We start from the raw sequence: 20,347 nt of genomic DNA on the forward strand, positions 1-20,347 counted from the left end.
ACCCTTTTGTACTGTGAAGTTTTTGCTTGTGTAAGCTTTTGACTTCCCCTTTGATTTCCTTTAAGTTCATGAGAAATTTTCCCTCTAAGGAAGTGGACTCCAATAGAACCCATAATTAACAAAGCAAAAGAAAATCTAATCATTAGAAAATGGTAACATTTTTAAAACTATATATATAACTTGGCCCTACAAAAGTTTATGTAAAACTGAAGGGTTGGCTATGAAGTTCTGGGTGATACTATCATGAAGAACAGTTAGTTTAGGGGCAGCCCAGTTCTTTCTAGCTAAACCCTCATTAGGGTATAAATTAAAAGATAAATCCTTGTTGTTAGCATTTAAATATTTTATTCAAAAATATATATGTACACAAAGTAAAATTTCAAGGAGAATATTTAAAATACCCTAACCTCCCTAAACTAAAGAGTTCCAATACCACGATCAAAATCAATTGATCAGCTCTTAAAATGAATAGATCATTCTATTGAAGAAGTGGTGAATGCAGCAGTCTTTAGGAAAAATTTATCAAATTGTGTGTTCATGAACTCTGATAGGGCAATTCAGAATAGATGGCCAAAGATTAAAATTAATATGGCAGGAGATGCAAGAATAGCAAATTCTAAAGCCAAGAAAAGGGAGGAGGTGAAGTGGGAAGCTCCTGAAATAGGCTGGCTAAAAGTAAATTTTGATGAAGCATCTAAAGGAAATCCAGGGATTTCAGGGGCAAGATGCATTTTAAAGGACAATTTAGGGAATATAGTGGCTTATGGAGCATTAAGACTGAAGGATGGGACAAATAATTAAGCTGAGTTCCAAGCTGCATTGTTAGCTTTAAAATGTATAAAAAGATGTTGGGGGAGAAAAATTATTTTAGAAAGGGACTCAATGGTGGTGGTGAAGGTAGTGAGTAAAAATTCAATCCATGCATGGCACCTAAGAAATTTATTAGAATCTATTTTGGAGGAGTTAAATGGTTTTGAGGAGTTTAAAATATGTCATGTTTTTAGAGAAGCTAACAAGGGGGCGAATGCTTTGTCAAAATGGGCAGTAGGTTTAGCAGAGGATGGGAAGCCAATCTTTGAATTTTGTAGCTGTTGGGAAATGACGGAGGAAGTAGATTTTAGCTTTGATTAAGTGGTTACCTTTTTATGGTAGGTCGAATGCTTTGGAGATAAAAAGGAATGATGACTGACGTCACAAAGGACTGTCAGTAAAAGAGAGGAAGAAATTTGGGAAATCAGCAATTATGATTTTCATTATGACAAAAGGTGGTATATGGCCTATTTGATGTGTGCGGAGGAGTGATGGGACGTTTTCTTCAAAGGGATGGCAGCTAAAAAGCAATATATATTAATGGATGGAAAGCAATTCTAACCACCTAAACAGTATGTTGGTTATCAAAACCATTAGTTAGAATCCTACGAGCCTTGCCTACTCGATGCTGGGATATCTAATCGGTTTTGGCCAACTTGATAGGATCAATCAATTCGATTTAAATCCTCTACGCTTTTGGCTCTGCAAAACCAAGGCTTATACACATGATCCTAGACAACAAAACTTGGATCCAAGAGGTTTTATAGCGAATAGATATAATGCAAACACAATCTCCTTAAATGGCAAGATTCTAAGGAAAACTTCTAGATTGCGAATGGTGAATATTATACTTCAAATTATGATTGCTTTAATAAGTTTGAGAACACTGTAATAAGATTAAAAATGAATTATTAAAACAAATAAATATTAAAGCCTTAACAGAAAAGATCCGAATATTGCCAACAAACAAATAGAGAAAAATGAGCGAGTTAAAGATCAATGCCGAGTTTTAAATGGGCAATGGAGTCAAAACTATATGTTTTCACATACAACTTTGTGATACTATGAATATTAGATCTATGAACAATTCAATTATGAAGATTCATCAAATTATTTCGTTTTGTGCATATTTAAACCAGTATATAATGTTTTAACCCTTATATGGACAAAATAGATACAAATAAAGAAAACAATAATATTTCACTATATTTGTATTTGTCAGATTTAAATAGCAGCAAATAATTTGATTCACTTATCCTAATAATAAATTGAAAATAAATAAATAAAACGATCACAAAGGACGAACTATATATAATTTAACTTAAAAGTAAATAGAAATCTCGCTGATTATATTGCAGAAAATTTTTGTGCTAGAGACACCCAAATGTTGATGTTGCACTCAACAAAATTTCTTACAACATTTGAAATGTATGCCCGTAATCTCACTATCCAGGAGTTTAGTTCAACTTCGATCTTTTTAGAAAAGAAATTTAATAATATATATGCTTCAGGCAATGTCAAGAGCCTCCTTGAAAGTATATTCAATGGTAGATTGTTCGATTTTCCATTACATATATTTATAGATGATCAAAAGGTATCGGTTACCTCTCCAAACCATGCACCTCCTCGAGCATTTAACAAATTACTTTTAAAACTTTTCAAATGCCTTGCATTTTATCGAGCTCTGAAGAAGAATAATCAATTGTTTCATATAGTTTAATTGTCTAAATTATTAAACTCCCGATGCACAAATTTGTCATGAGATTTCCGGCCAAGACTATAGTGGGAGGAAATAATTTCTTTTTTCTGAGGCGAAGTATTTCCTTGGCATGATGAAACCCATAGAAACTTGGACGTTCGGCCCTTTCCTTCCGCACGGGTTCTACATTCGTTTGAACACTTGCCATAAACATATAGAGCATTGTAAGTAAAACTGATGGAAAATACTACCAAAAGGGCCTGTGGAAATCGCCAACACTAAGGAGAGCAGATACGTTGCAGTTAATAACTCGCCTATTCCTTTGTCGTGACTCGTCTTTGCATGATGTAAACATTTCTAGTGCGATGAGGAGACCAATCCAAATGTTTGATCATATAGAGTCCATTTTCAAATTCTTGATGCCCAATACCATCTCGGGAAATCGGCATTGTTTCCACCAAGCAAGCAACAAGTTCTTTCAGATTTCCATCCAAAGGATTTCGGTGATACCACTCATGGGTGAGTTTTCTAAATCAATCGAGCAAGTTGTCCCTGCACCCTGATGCTGATTATCAGAGCCCTTTGGCATTCCTTTGTTCCTTAAATACTGCTACCTGTACATTTCGTATGAACAATTCTTCATATGCGATATAGTCTCCTGTTTAGTCACTAGATACGTATACATGGCTATATATATCAACTCATATGAATTGGTTTTTAATTTTTTGTTTATACAACCATCTTCAATGCATACACTGATATATTTGTTGGGTGTGGATACTTCTCTCTTATTACTATGCAATAAACTGATATCTACAACACACTCACCCAAAATTTGGAATACTGTCTTTGCAATAATCACTTATGTCAATCTAAACAGGATACATCTAAAACAAAATTTACCAATAACAACATATTTGTTTGTCAGATCTCAGTGCAATACACATACACCTTTGCCAATTACATGAAATCAGATTATCTTGCAATCTCCCAATATATTCTCATTCTAGACAAATCCAAATTTAGTAATTGTCACAAAATATCATTCAGGATCACTTAGAATGGCCAGGCTTTGCTCCCTATACTAGTGCCAACTCCTTCTAGTTGATGCCTTATTCTGTACACTTTGTTGTAAGAAGATTCATAATTACATCTGTATAATCAATATTATTGTGAACATCATTATATTGTTCTCTGGACCAAATAGTCTTTTGCAGTTTGGCTCCTTCTATGGATAGGCCAAGTCTATTCAAATATACATATACATCCAATACCTTTCCTTTCCAGATTTATATTTGTTCATTCTTAAGATTGAAAAATGGAGATCGTAATTTTGAGCTCCATCATAGTAATTGACAGAAGTGAAAGTGACGAACTTGAAAGAAGATGTAAGCGACATTTACCTTTCGAACTAGTTGACAATAGAAAGCTCTTTTTAGGTTGGTGCAGGACAAAAGGCTGAAAATGTTGTTAAAATGCCCAACACCAAGAGTAGTGAAAGGCGTGAAAGAGATAGTTGGTGAGCTTTTTCAAAATTCCACACATCATTGGAAGATTAATGCGGGCATTGCGGCAATCTTAATGGCCTGGGGACTGGAAATTGAAAGCCCGGTGGACGAGGTGGAGTGGGTGATGAAAAACCGGTTCCCTACGGATTTAATTGTGGGAATGGAATCCCTTTTAGAATGGGCATGGCCAGGGAAAGGTTTTGATTACAGCGAGTGCTACGAAAACTATGAAGAAGGAATGAGAAGAGGTCAAGTGGGATTCCTGTGGTGGCCAACAGGAGTGGATAATGAAGTTTATAAAGCAAGAGCAAAGCAGGCCTGGACAAAATTGGTAGCGGAAATTGAATGCTTTTTGGAGGAGAGTGGGCTAAGGGTTAGAGGCTTTTTCATAAGTCACCCAAGAAAAAGGAGAAGTGTTGGTGAAAGAAGGATAAGGAGGATGGATAGAGAAAAATTCCCGGTGCGGGTAGAAGATTGAGAAGAAAGAAATGGAAGAATGGCAATTTTGATGAAAATTTTGTAGGCAAAATCGACATATATGTTTTAAGTACTCTAAGGAAGGAAGTTTTTGAGGAAGCCAAGGAACCAAACAGCAGAGCAGATCAACTCAAAGATTTAAAGGATAGTTTTGAAGGCACGCTGTGGATAACCGGGATAATGGTGCTAAGGAGTGCATGCAAGAAGATGGTCGAGACATGTAAAGGACAAAGGGATGGCAAGGAGAAAGGAAAAGCCAAAATTTTCAGATGAAAAACTTTAGTTTCTTTTTGATGTTTACAATGAAGCCAATAACAAAGGACTAAGATGTATGTGGGATGGGCTTATCATGATAGGGGGTTGAGGTATTGTAATGTCCCCATTTTGGTTGACATCATTTTGCATGCCGAATCAGTCTATCACGGACTCTCGTAGATTGGTGGTTGTGATGAGAGGGTCATTCTAGCGTTTATTTGAGGATTGGATGGCTTATTATGCTCTTGGAGATATTATTTTATCATCACTTTTTTATACGCGGCCTACATGTTATAATTTTAAGTTGAGTTGCACTTTTTATTTTATAAAGTTATTTAATTATAAAAGTGCATTATAATGAGTTTTTATAATGGATGCTTCTAGAAGTTCTTAGTAACTTCTTAGAAAAGTGAATAAATAGAGGGCTTGGCCTCTCATTTGCATGGAAGGGATTTGATAATTCAACTACATTCTCTTTGAGCATTTGTGGCACCATCCAGGTCTGCAAATATTCAGCATAATCCTTGAGAACGATACCTCTCAAGAGATTGCATAACTGAGGAAGTGAAAGACCTTCTGAAGGGTTGCACTTTGGAAGTGGTATTCAGCCATTTCAAGTTGAACTTAATTTGTATACTCAGACTACCTGAGGGTTTGAGTTTTAAAAAGCAATCTGAAAAAGTAGAACCGAGAAAAGCAGTCTGAAAAAGCAGCCCGAAAAAGCAAATCCGAAAAGCAGTCCAAAAAAGCAGTTCGAAAAAGCAAGCGAAAAGTAGATCTAAAAAAAGCAAGTGAAAAAGCAGAACAGAAAAAAGCAAAGCAGAAAGACAACATTGGAGAAAATTATTACAGCCATCTACAACCAGGTTCCTTTGTTAGCATTGCATTTTAGGTGTTACAAGTTTCAGTTGTAGGTGTGCATTATACCAACATTATCATTTTTGTAATACATGTAAATGCCAAGAGTCTTGGCCATATTTCATGAGCATTGTATTAGAAATTTCATTGCAATTAAGGAGATAATAGTTGCCAGTGTCATTTGAGCAATTCAATATCATTATTTATCAACTAGTTAGTTTGCATACCAATTGTTTGTAAAAATGTCAGTTGGCTGTAGGTGTTCATTTCTCATGCTTAGATCATATATATGCATAGAATATTGCCAAAATTAGTTGCAAATTCATGTTAGGTCATTGTTTAGTCAATTCAGAGTCTACTTGCAAGCATTCTTATTGATGCTAAGTGAAAGAAAGAGCCATAAAAGCAAACTGAAATTTTATATCAGTCATATGACCCTTGTATGCAAAGTGTTTTCTTGAACCTTTATCAACATTTTGAGATCAGATTTGAGCAAGGTCATTACAGTAGTATCAAAACTATAAGTCTTGCCATCCTGTGGAGGTCTTATAGGGAATTTGGAACAGCCGGATAGAGGGGAAAGTGTTTGACGAAATGTCAAAACACTAAAATCAGAGCATTTATGTTTGAGCATGCGACAGGGGCCTTATAATTTTCGCAATACCAGAGCAAGACAAAATAGGATTTCAGACCTGCAGAGCGAATAGTCTAGTTCATCCGTGCAGGTGGACATAGAATACAGTCATACAGACACAGAGGAGGTATTCTTTGATCAAGACAGCAATATGGTGACCGAGATGACAAGAATACAGGATTAGGCAAAGGCGGGAATGCCGGTCCAGATCAAGGAGAGTAAAGATTCTTACAGTTATTAGACACCTTGGCACAAGGACAGCGATTAGCAGAGCAGAGAGCACAGGAACAGAGTCAGAGATTGGAGCTTATGATGCAGATGATGGCTCGTCAAATGGGGTTGAATGCTAATGTGGGTGGAGGAAATAATCAGAATGTTAATAATCAGGATGGGGCACATAATGGAGGCGAACAAGTTGGGAACAATTTCGGTCATCCACCCTAGCAAACTAGGACAGTGAGTTCGAGGCCCATGGTTCCCACATTTCATCCTAGAGCTCCAGAGCAGCCCGTACCAGAGCCCCAGATCACTAATATACAGGACCAGCTGAGGAGAGATTGGGAAGCCGGAGGTCCAGATTTTATTGCTGCAATTACCTTTAGGGAGTATATAGATGTGCAGATGAAGCATATGCCACGTGGACATGACAGGAACCAGAGCTATGAGCTACGGAAGAAAGTAGGGAAATTTCAGTTACCATATTATGATGGCTCAGGGAAGTCTACAGCAAGAGCTTGGGTTCAAAAGCTTGACACATACTTTCAAATGAACCCTATGCCTGAGGAAGAAGCTATTAAGTATACAACAATTCACCTGGATGGGTTAGCACACGAGTGGTGGCATCATGGTATGGTCACTATGGGTCATGCACACATTACCTCATATGTAGAGTTTACGGAGAGACTGACTGAACGTTTTGATAGGCCTAAGGATCGTACCTTCCCTATGACAAGCAGAAACTTGTATGAGGAGTTTAACAAACATGCTAATTCGATACAGGGAGACATTAGCACATCTTCAGGTAATGGTTCATCTGCATCATCTTCACAGCCAGAAGGGGTTACAGATGTTGTGCAGGTTGAGCCAGTAGCATCAGAAGGTGATATCACAGGTACACCAGATTGTGTGATTGACACAAATAGTGATTCCAGTACAATTGGGCTGGATGAAGTTACAGCAATTGAGGATACTATCATGTTTGAGGATAGTATAGTTGATCAGAAAGTGAGCATTCAGGGCTTTGCAGAAAATGAGTATCAAGCACAGTTGGATGCTTCTTCACATGAGATAGAGGCTAGTAGCTCTTTACTTCATTTGGCAAGCCAGCTAAAGACAAGGGACAAGAATATTGTCACGGCTTTATCTCATCATGACAGGATACATGGATTGATTGAGAATCACATTTGGATGATTCAACTGCAGGAGAGACAAAAAGGAGTCACAACAGGTTCTTATTGTGACAACTTACAACAGATCAAGGAAGGCATGGAGGCAATGAAGGTAAGTTACATACACCTACTTTCAGATCGCGATCATCTCCTTAATCTTGAAGGGATCTATTTAGATGCATTGAAGAAGGAGGAGGAGTAGGTTGACCAGCTTTCTCATGAGCTGGAGGATACTTGGAATTCCTTGGTGTGTATTCAGTTGGCTCTCCAGAATTCTGAGAGACATGTGGACGAGCTTTGTCTTGAGGTGAGCTCAGTTCGAGAGTTAGCGCGTATAGCAGGGACTCAATTTTCTTTTACAGTCAGGTCACATGTTGATGATTTCTCAGAGATGACAAAGTTTACAAGAGAGTCCCAAGATTTGAGTATTACAGATGATAGCTATTATGAGGTTACTCCTTTGGACAGTGTACCAAGGATAGAGTATAGGAGTTCAACCAGTCAGCACAATCATGTGTCTAGTCAGCTGAGAGTTGGCGAGCGAGACATTTCTATCGCTTGCGAGCATTTCGATGCTATTCGTCAATTGCTAGCAATTTATGGATGGGGTTCTCCTACTAGTGATGAGCAGGGAGGCAGTTATCTTTCCTTGACAGAGATCCACTCTTTATGGGAGGCTATCCGGATTCTGAGACAGGATTATATGCAGTTGGCAGTTGACAGAGATTATCTTATGAAATGGGGCAGTACAACATATGACGCGTTATTGGTCAAGGAAGATGAGGTGAGTGAGCTTACTCAACAGCTCGAGGTGACTTCTGATTTTCTTGAGAGTACACAGTTGGCTTTCAAGGAGTCACAGTTTCATTTAGCTAAGGTGACCGTGGAGTTAGAACGACTTTAATCTTTACCAGATTCTGTACAATCACGGACCGTGGTGTCTGGTGATCCGAGGATGTCCATGGTCGAGGTTGATAGAGGCAGTGGAGATGAAGATATATCTGTCCACGACACTAGTATTGGCATATTTGGTTCGTTTCCATTGGAGGTAGATTCAACTGAGTTAGGCACTGCAGTTGAGCATTGTGGTATGTTTGACTTGAAGGGCACAGAGACTAGTGATGTTGTTGATTCTGTGCCCTTGGCTATATCATCATCTGACTTAGCTGATGATCAGTCACAGTTGGTCGTATCACGTCTACAGGATGAGCCTTTGACTGGGATTGGTTCTTTTTACCAGCATTATATTGCAGGATATGTTCATCGGTTTGCTTATGATCCATGTGTTGAGGAGTTGATGGCAAACAGGTTTGGATTGGGCTCTCATTTTTGCTATCTACCGTGTAATGACTATTCACCATCAACAGTGCATGGGTGTTATGGTTATGAGACTGTGGTCGGTAATCTGCAAAGTTGTGTTAACTGCAGTAGATGTACAGTGTGTGGATTCTCTGTATTTGGTGCAGTTTCATGTGGGAGTGGTCACCATTGTAGCAGAGTTGGAGTGTGCATTCTGCATAACACGGTGGGTTGTGTGGATGGTGTTTATTATGTTGACAGTTTGGGTGATCTACTCTACTTGGGGTCTGATATTTTGAGAGTTTGTGCCTCGTGGGTTCTTGACTGTGGCAATAGTGGATTTGGAGTTCAGTTGCAGCGTGATTCACAATTCATTCATGGATTCCTCTTGGTTATATTTCAGAGGTTGTTGCAGGAGCCTACGTTAACTGACAGCAATACAGTTCATAACTACATTTGGGATCCAGGTGGAGCGACTAGTTTGTTGTTTAGCCATTGCTTGGGGACAAGCAATTTTAGGAAGAGCGGACTGTAATGTCCCCGTTTTGGTTGACATCGTTTTGCATGCCGAATCAGTCTATCACAGACTCTCGTAGATTGGTGGTTATGATGAGAGGGTCATTCTAGCATTTATTTGAGGATTGGATGGCTTATTATGCTCTTGGAGATATTATTTTATCATTACTTTTTTATACATGGCCTACATGTTATAATTTTAAGTTGAGTTGCACTTTTTATTTTATAAAGTTATTTAATTATAAAAGTGCATTATAATGAGTTTTTATAATGGATGCTTCTAGAAGTTCTTAGTAACTTCTTAGAAAAGTGAATAAATAGAGGGCTTGGCCTCTCATTTGCATGGACGGGATTTGATAATTCAACTACATTCTCTTTGAGCATTTGTGGCACCATCTAGGTCTGCATATATTCAGCATAATCCTTGAGAACGATACCCCTCAAGAGATTGCATAACTGAGGAAGTGAAAGACCTTCTGAAGGGTTGCACTTTGGAAGTGGTATTCAGCCATTTCAAGTTGAGCTTAATTTGTATACTCAAACTACCTGAGGGTTTGAGTTTTAAAAAGCAATCTAAAAAAGCAAAACCGAAAAAAGCAGTCCGAAAAAGCAGGTCCAAAAATCAGCCCGAAAAAGCAAATTCGAAAAAGCAATCCGAAAAAGCAGATCCGAAAAAGCAGTTCGAAAAAGCAAGCGAAAAAGTAGATCTAAAAAAAGCAAGCGAAAAAGCAGAACAGAAAAAAGCAAAGCTGAAAGACAGCATTGGAGAAAATTATTACAGCCATCTACAACCAGGTTCCTTTGTTAGCATTGCATTTTAGGTGTTACAAGTTTCAGCTGTAGGTGTGCATTATACCAACATTATCATTTTTGTAATCCATGTAAATGCCAAGAGTCTTGGCCATATTTCATGAGCATTGTATTAGAAATTTCATTGCAATTAAGGAGATAATAGTGGCTGGTGTCATTGAACAATTCAATATCATTATTTATCAGCTAGTTAGTTTGCATACCAACTGTTTGTAAAAATGCCAATTGGCTGTAGGTGTTCACTTCTCATGCTTAGATCATATATATGCATAGAATATTGCCAAAATTAGTTGCACATTCATGTTAGGTCATTGTTTAGTCAATTCAGAGTCTACTTGCAGGAATTCTTATTGATGCTAAGTGAAGGAAAGAGCCATAAAAACAAACTGAAATTTTATATCAGTCATATGACCCTTATATGCAAAGTGTTTTCTTGAACCTTTATCAGCATTTTGGGATCAGATTTGAGCAGTCATTACAGGTATATAGGAGTTTTAATTGTATAAATTAAAAGGTTTCTAGTAAAGGAACATGTGTGTGAAAGGATGGCTACTTTTTTAAGCCCGTTTGTTTTTGTAATATTGATATTTTAATAATATTAAAAAAAACTTATTACCGACCAAAAAAAAATAGTTCCAATACCACAAATACGGTGGGTTAAAATTACATGGGATTAATCATGAGTTTTTTTAGTGTAATATTAGTATGGTCTGAAATGCGCATTGTTTCCAACATCCTCCCTCAAGCCACATTTATGTAATTGGGCATCTAATCGACTCTAATAACATATTAAATTTCCATGTATGTATATGATATATATTTAAAGAAAATATGATTCTCAAAGAAGCATGTGGCTGTAAATGTTAGAGATGCACAACATAAAAATACTAAGCAATAGCAAAAGTGCAATTAAAGCACTAGAGATAGATGAAAAAGTTATAGAAATCTAGGTTTCAGTAGTAAGAAACACAGCCAAATCAAAGAAGCAACATATCCTACTTCAAGACGAAGCACAAGTTCAAAAGATATGTTACAAGTAATTTGTCCAGATGCAATATAAAGCAGATGAATTAGGAAATATCTTTCATGTTACAATATTTGAATGATGAGTATATTATTTGTAAGGTTAGTCATGAAGGCACTACAACAACAAAAATTAAAACTATAAAACTAATGGAAGACAAAATACAATGATGCTTGTTAGTGAACAAAAAGGTGCAGTTAGACTGTTGCTTTAACCTTCAGGATTTCCTCATTTTAAATTGTTAAATATTTTTCAATCATGAGCACTATAAAAGTGTAATATTCCATACAAACAACATATCAACAATAAACTCAAACACCAATTGTTGCATTTTAAATTTCAAGCAAGGCTACCACCTACTACATGGGCATTTCACCCTGGCATAAAAGTTAAAAGCAGAGGCTAGCATAACAGCAGTAAAGCACATATATAACAACACAAGGAAGTTTTCTGTGCCACAACTCACTAGACAGTAAAGTACAAATACTTCAAACATGATAACCAACTTAAAACCAAACACAGACGACAAAATATGAGAATGCTTGTTGAAGGAAGCAGTGCAGTGAGATTGTTGCTTGCTACTAGCTTGGGAATACCCGATGCATATTGTAACTTTTACAGGATGAAAATGAGCAATAATATTTGTATTGCATTCAGTTTCATTTCATCTTCACATCAGTAACCTTCAGGATCGCTACTTTGAATTGTTGTATGTTTTTCAATCAAAAACACCTAATGGGTGTAGTATTCAGTAACAACAAATATCAAGAATAAGCTGAAAGGCCAATAGCTGCATATCAAATGTAAAGGTTAACACCTATACTACATGCACATTTCACCTAAGCATGAAAATTAAAACGAGAAGCCAAGTAGACTACTGGTAGAGCCCCTAAAAATTAAATAAATACAAAAGCTAGTTTCATGTGCAACAACTCGGTAGCCAGGAAAAACAAAAATGTCAAAAATGAGAATTAACTTAAAACCCAGATGGCCCAAAGAGGTCTAGCCAGTGACGTTAATTTTTTTATGCCTAGAGGAGCTTTCTCTGATGTTACTTTCAACCTGTGGTCCAGTTCTTTAAGTGCTTTCATCATGCAGCTACCGAACCTGTCATCCTCAAAGTTCTCATCCTTTGACAATTTGAAACATGTAGCCATATTTTCAAATAAGAGTTGTTTCAAGTTCAGCCATTGAAAATCCCTTTCCAAACAAGTATAAGTTGATTCCAGATTCAGATTTATACTTATGTTATTATATAGAATAAATACCTCCGCTGAGGGGCACTATTCAAGATTTTAATACACCATACTAAGATTTGTAATAATTAGCAATAAATAGCGAACATTCAAAATTGTCATGTCAGATCACAAAAATAGCATAGCAAATTACAAATGTGTTTGTTTGCAGATCATTGGAATAAGAAAGTTACCAAAAATGTAATGTGGGGCCAACTAAAACAAGGCCAAGTAGAGTGAACATAAAAATCCGCTTCCCATCAAGTTCAGAAGTCTTTTCTATCACGAACTGCAATTCAGGATTTAGCCCACCAGAAAGTCAATAAAACTACTTACTAGCTTGCATTCTAAAATTTGATTGAATCTATAGAGGAAAGACAGCAAATATTCATTAAGGTTCTTTATAACTCTTTTTTTTATGGTTGTATGCGTCAACCAAATAATACAACTAGATAAACATCAAGGAAAATTACCAAATAATCTTTGAGCTTCAAAAAGGAAATGTAAGCAGACACTTGCAACCAACCCTAAGGGAAAACAACATAGGTAGAGCAAAATGGCGGTAATGGGCAAAAATAAGAGCATGCAAAAGAATTCTCAGATTTCAAGATAAGCACAAATATACGCTGGGTGTACTTCTTTGGAGAGTTAGGTATCAATGTGTGTGCAAAAAACACAAGGAAATCAAACTTTTAGCTCCTCAAATTCTATTTCAGGTTGTATGAGACAAGATGCTTCACTAAGAATTTATACATCCAGGCCTCTAATAGTGTACAATACAGAATTTATACTATTGATAGAAAGTTCATAGCTACAGCTAATAGGAATCGATAGCACAGCAAGTATCAAAAGCTTTTCAGGGGTGTCGTAGAGAAAAAGAAATTTGTGAATACAAAACATACGGGGGCAGGGCTGGTTGCTTGCAATACGGTAGTCAACATTTCACTTGCGATTTGCACAGCCTACAAAGAAAGACCAGAAACCAATGACACTTATTTTAAAATGCCTTGTCTAGCCTTCGTGATATACTGGTGTTATGGAGATCAGGTTGAAACGGACTTACAATGCTTGTGCAGAATTACTTCTGATTGACATATAATCGACAAAGTAAGCTACAGGCTGCCTAGCAACATCACAAGAAGTGAAAACTAGGATGCATATTTTTCAAACCAAGAGTACACAGGTATCTCCCTGTAAAATGCTCGCATAAGGGAGGTCTCATACAACAAATTGGTGGTAACCTGAAAACTTATCTTTAACTTTACTATTAATATGAATAACAATGAACATTAATAACATAAATTTGACGAATGGGTGTTAGGAACGCCATTTTTCTCGAATTGGGCACGGAGTCGATCTGCATGAGCCATTCAAGACCATGAAAAATAGGCTCTTGTGAACCACTCCTCATGAAAGATAGATCATAAAGGCTAATTATTATTGACGAGCACTTGAATTCAGAAAAATGCTATCACATAATGATGGACTGTGGAAAGAAAAAAATGAACAAGTGTCCGTTCCGAGATATCAATCTTCATAACCAAAACCCTCAATATAGCTTAGTTTATGAATCACAGGCCTGAGAAAATGATAATTCACCTGGCAGAACAAATCTCCAAAAAAGGTCAGCAGGGCGGATGTGACAGCCTTTGTCATAACAGGATACTTTTCCAGTAACATCATATACCTACAGAAAATAATAGGTCAATTTCATTTATGTCTACAAAAATACCAAGCACCTCATTCAAGTAAGTTGTAACAGAAGCAGTACAGTTAACAAGGATACGCACCAGGAAAGAAATGAATTTGTCTTTTTAACGTGACCGTCATCATTGTTCATCCCATCTCCTCCTCCTTCATCTCCACTACCGCCACCTCCTCCACTAAAGCCACCTGCACCCCTGTAGCCACCACCTTCCGCCGCTCTAACTTGGAGTTTAAAAGGGCCTCCCATGCTCTTGTGACCCAAACACCTGAAATTCCTCCATTTCAGCTCATGGCCACGCAGCCCGCCATTTTTTGCATTATACCAATAAGACCTTAAACACTGTCTTGATAGACTGTTAATGTTCAATTTGGGGGTGAGCAAGAATGCTGTAGTTTGTCTCAGTGTTAAGCTCTTTACACAGTGAGACCTATGAAAAACAGTAGTCAATGCATTAGCCATTCCCTTTCCTTAAAATATCACAGATACCCACTTAACTTAAAAATGAGTCAGGAACTCTCATGTCATTCACAATGCTATTGCATGGCTCACGTAGCAGAAAAAAATTCATAGAGAAGCTCCAGAAGAATAATCCTGGGTTATCTTTTGACGTTTATTCCTGTCTAGTACTCGCGATGTACCGGAATATCTGCTAAATAAGAACTGCCATGGACATTGGTGAGCAGTGGAAGTCTGCGTTTTATTTGCAGTACAATTCAGGGCTTTCAAATTTGCAATATTTGGTTTATTAACGAATTTCACATAGGTAGGAGCACGGAGTAGGGGTTTTCCTAGTTCAAAAAAGGTGCACAAGGATACTTCTTTATGGTAATTTTTGAGGAGTAAGTGAGGAGAATTTTTCACTTAGGCCCTTTTTTGCAATGGGAATACAAGTGGAATAGGCATATGTAAATCTTTAAAATTTTGAATTCTTCATTTGGATGTACCAAATTGGAAGTGGAATATGAAGTAAAATAGGAATACGTATTTCAATTTTGGTTCAAAAATAAGGTTTTGCAATTTCACTCAAATAGGTGTTATTGGAATACGTATTCCTATTCCACTTTTATTTATTTTAGAAAACATAAATTTTGGAGTCCGCAAACTCCCAATCAAATATTGGCTCAACTAAATAGAGAACAGGAATACGTAACCCCATTTTCTATTCTAGAATACGTATTCCAAAATAGCTATTCCTATTCCCACAACCAAACGGGCCGTTATAGTTTTAAAAAATTATGTCTATCTTGAAATTATTATTTTTATTGTGAGAGTAAAGAGTGAAGAGGAAATTTGAATTTGTATATTTTAAGTCGTGAAAAAAATGACAATGATTGGTGGGTAATAGCTTATATATCATTTAATTCAAGTAGGTGGATGTGCAAAATTTACTCTGATGGCATTAAATGTTTAAAATCTAGGGAGGTCACATATCCCTTATTTTGTAATTTTTCTAGGCTTTGTCTTGGTGGTGGAATACGTAAGACTAGGTACCTAGTTGGAACTTGAGAATATAGGTTTGTTACTTTAGAACGCATTGGTGTTTGGGATGAAGGACCATTGAGGTAATGTAAGTGTGCTTAGTTTGAAGGATTTATTTAGAAGAGCAAAATATTTTATTATCTTTAAAAAATTTATAAGAAGTGTTATTAGTCCCAGTTGTGCGTGACAATTAATTTTTCTGATCAAAATCACAAAACTTCTAAAGTTTAAAATTGAGCTTAATTTTTAATTAATTTTTAATTCATAATTTCTAATTTGTGATTGGCTAATAACATTTAATGCCAAGGGTAAAATTGAATTTTTGTTTCAAAATTTAGAAAAAAGTTATGGAATTCTCCAGAAGATATGCGCTACTATCAAATCCCCCACCTAGTTAAGGCCCCATGTCCCTTGAATCAAACTCATAAACCAAGTTGTGAGGGCCTAGGAGCACAAAGATCATCTGAATACAAATTTCTCCTTGTATGTCACTTCTATTGCTCCGTTAATTGACAGAAAGAGGAGCCAAAAACATAGAACCTACTTTTTTTTATTTATCGAAGAGTTGCGTGTGGACTGGAAAAAAATTTTAAATGCCTTTTCTCCAAAAACCCATATTCACCACTCACATCACTTAACAAACATTTAGAAATTCCACAAATTTGTAAAATGGAAATCGAAGACACAGGGAGAATGCTCCTCCAAGTGCAAGCTGTCAAAAAACTTAGTGTCTCAGCCCCCAAATCCACAAAAAAAAGGACTCCCAAAACGCAAAATTCTTCTCCTCTCAAACCAATTGTCCATCACTTGATGCCTCCATTTATGAAACAAAAGAAGGGCTCAAAATCTCCATCAAAGAATTGCTACTCTTGTTGGTGGAAGGAATTTGACAATCCTAAAGAATAAACTACATTGAAGCAATCTCAGAAAAGCATCACTACAAGCAATCTGAAAAAAACGACATCACTATAAGGTTCAATACTCATCTTTATAAAATACCAAAATAGGGGTTTTCACTTGCTATAGTAAATACTAGTTTTATTGTGTGTATCCACTGCTAGGATTGACCCACATAGTCATATTATCCTTCAACACAATTTATGCACCCAATCATTACCGAGTTTACATGGAAATGGCAAGGAAGGCAAATTAATGGCAGTGGAGGAATATGCGATTTGATGACTTAAAATTTGATTTATATATAATTTATTATAATGTACCGATGTTAGTTTTTTAAAGCAATGCTATTAGATTTTTACAATCTGTATTATCCTTTTAAATTTTTTGAATTATTTAGGGTGGCAAAGATACAGTATAAATTTATGTGATGGTTTCAATACTATATACCTATTGCATTCAATATTTTCTACCACTTTAACCAATAGTCCAATATTATTAAAAATTGTGGAGTTCGTTACTCGGAATAAGATAATAATAATAACCTCTAGTCCAATTTATGAACGCTTCAAAAAATAGTCTCATCAATAATTTTATTCGTAGATTAAAAATCAAATGACATTGGAAATACGTGGAATTAGTTTATCTAAGGGGTTTGGAACTTTAAGTACATATTATGATCTTTTAATTTTATACACAAGATAGTTACAATACATTTTAAGAAAATATGTATTAATTTTTAAATAATCTAAATATAGTGTATTTAATTTTTTAAATAATCATTTATGATTACTCATAAACCAGGTTGCGAGGGCCTAGGAGCATAAAGATCGTCTGAATACAAATTTCTCCTTGTATGTCACTTTTGTTGCTCTGTTAATTGACAGAAAGAGGAGCCAAAAACATAGAACTTGTTTTTTTGATCTGTCGAAGGGTTGCGTGTGGACAGGAAAATTTTCAAAAATGCCTTTTCTCCAAAAACCCATATTCACCACTCACATCACTTAACAAACATTTAGAAATTCCACAAATTTGTAAAACATAAATCAAAGACACTGGGAGAATGTTCCTCCAAGTGCAAGCCATTAGAAAACTCAGTGTCTCAGCCCCCAAATCCACAAAAAAAGCACTCCCAGAATGCAAAATTCTTCTCCTCTCAAACCAACTATCCATCACTTGATGCCTCCATTTGCGAAACAGAAGAAGGGCTTGGAATCTCCATCAAAGAATTGCTACTTTTGTCAGTGGAGGGAATTTGACAATCCTAAAGAATAAATTGCATTGAAGCAATCTCAGAAAAGCATCACTACAAGCAATCTTAAAAAATAACATTACGATAAGGTTCAGTACTCATCTTTACAAAATACCAAAATAGGGGTTTTCGCTTGTTGTAGTAAATAGTAGTTTTATTGTGTGTATCCACTACTAGGATTGACCCACATAGCCATATTATCCTTCAACACAATTTGTGCACCCAATCATTACCGAGTTTACATGGAAATAGCAAGGAAGGCAAATTAATGGCGATGGAGGAATGTGTGATTTGATAACTTAAAATCTGATTTATATATAATTTATTATAATGGGCCGATGTTAGTTTTTTAAAGCAATGCTATTAGATTTTTGCAATCTGTATTATCCTTTTAATTTTTTTGAATTATTTAGGGTGGCGAAGATACAGTATAAATTTATGCGATGGTTCCAATACTATATACCTATTGTATTCAATATTTTCTACCACTTTAACCAGTAGTCCAATATAATTAAAAACTGTGGAGTTCCTTACTCAGAATAAGATAATAATAATAACCTCTAGTCCAATTTATGAATGCTTCAAAAAATAGTCTCGTCAATAATTATATTTGTAGATTAAAAATCAGATGAAATTGGAAATACATGGAATTAGTTTATCTAAGGGGTTTGGAACTTTAAGTACTTATTATGAGTTTTTAATTTTATACATGGGATAGTTACAATACATTTTAAGAAAAGATGTATTAATTTTTAAATAATCTAAATATAGTGTATTTAATTTTTTAAATAATCATTTATGATAATCTATTTCCAAAAACATAGTTTTTTATATAAAAATAATAATAGTTATGTTTTATTTTATTTAATGAATATTTTGTAGTCAACAATAATTTAAAATGAATTACTAATATGTGATAACTCAAGTTATCGTTTTCATGGCACAGGACATAGATTGTTTCATAAAAGAAGGCAAGAATTAATATTTTATATGGTGATTAAGTTTTTTGATTGTTCTTCTTCACTTTTAAACTTGTTCTTATTAGTTTTATTTTTATATATATATTATGAATCATTAAATTAATAAGGTATTGTTTACCTATATTCTTTGTAAAATTTAATATCATTGGGGTTTATGAAATTTGTATGCATCTCTTTTTTATATTTATGCATCAAGTCTTATTTGGAACTAGCTTTCCATGATATAATCAAATTCAAACAAATTGTATTACACAAATAGTACAACAAAGCTCTTTAGTTAAATCTTGTATGTTGGGCATCCATCTTAGAAGTTGTAATAGGTTTCTTGGGAATCTCCACAAAAATCTACTTCCTAACCCTTTGCAAAAGGTAGGGACTCAAGCTCTCCTAGAGCTCTTGTTGAAAATATGATACTAACGACAAGCATTAGGTTGTGATGGCTCATTTTAGCACAGCTTTCATTGGGTGCAATCACAATGTAGCTTTTGTTTGAATTGTTAAATTAATGTGTTATGTAAAAGCATTTGAATAATTTACATGATGTTCTCATAAATGTAATTTCTAGGTACTTCATTTTATCTGTTAATTTTTAGATGCTTGTGATTTCTTGTAATTCTCAAAAAATCACATGGAATTAGTGAGTTTTAATGTTTTATTTCATTTGAACTTGCATTATATAATTATTTCTCTATCTGCTTTATATTTCAAACGTTGAAACGTAGCTTTGAGAACTTAGTGAGTAGTGTTAAGGCACCCCTTGGTTTGCATAGTTAAATTGTTGTATTGTTTAATTGCATTCATACATTTTAGAGAATGTTCTTGGCTTTGCAATTTATGGGTGCACATCATTTTATCTATTAATTCTTTACACATTTGTTACTTTTGTTAGTTTTCCAAATATTGAGGGGAAACCTAGATTATATGATTGTTTCTCCATTTTTTGTGTATTTTCCTTTTGTCTAGTTTACCTAGGCTTTTTTAGGGTTGTTCCCTTTACTCTAGAAATTTAGCTGACGTCTACTTTATTGATTTCATATTATCCCTTACACTTTTCTTTTTGCTAAATGTGTTTTTTTAGTGTTTTTGTTTGTGGTTTGTCTACTCCATTTAATTATTGTCTTTTCCACTTGCTTTGTAATTATATTATATCTTCAATTCAACTTCTTCTAGATTTCCTTTGACTATTTTTTTAAAGTAATTGATTTCATAGATTGCGCAACATATAGCTCAATAATCTATCAAACATGTGATATGTTTTTTGGAACAAATATAAAGGTGGAACTATAAAATGAGAAAGCATCTGGATCTTACAAAGTTTCTTATTGAATTTATTGTAAAGGTCAACCATGAGATAAGCAAGTGGTTCTAGTTGCTTGTTTGAAATGTACCACTTATTCGAGCACGAGAAAATTTGATGGATTATATGGCTAGAGAAAATATTCATATTTCCAAATTCATATATACAAAAGACTTGACTACTTGTAATAGCTTATACTCATTATAGTAGGAACCATTTGT

At 35.3% G+C, this 20,347-nt stretch overlaps 1 protein-coding gene across 1 annotated transcript in view; it reads right to left on the reverse strand.

Moving 5' to 3' along the window:
* Nucleotides 1-14,936, reverse strand: part of LOC149536242 (Peroxisomal membrane 22 kDa (Mpv17/PMP22) family protein) — a 39,005-nt gene extending 24,069 nt beyond the window's left edge. Inside the window, exons 1-3 of the mRNA XM_089804376.1 lie at nt 14,304-14,936; nt 14,113-14,200; nt 12,708-12,802 (exon numbers count right to left, since the gene is read on the reverse strand). Of these exons, the coding sequence (XP_089660502.1) occupies nt 12,708-12,802; nt 14,113-14,200; nt 14,304-14,680 (560 nt within the window). The 5' untranslated portion in view covers nt 14,681-14,936. The remainder of the gene's footprint in view (nt 1-12,707; nt 12,803-14,112; nt 14,201-14,303) is intronic.
* Between the last annotated feature and the right edge of the window lie 5,411 nt (nt 14,937-20,347).

This window comes from Cupressus sempervirens, chromosome 10, assembly GCF_028749045.1.
Source record: "Cupressus sempervirens isolate cs-2001-9-10 chromosome 10, ASM2874904v1, whole genome shotgun sequence".
In the NCBI taxonomy this organism is placed as follows: domain Eukaryota; kingdom Viridiplantae; phylum Streptophyta; class Pinopsida; order Cupressales; family Cupressaceae; genus Cupressus; species Cupressus sempervirens.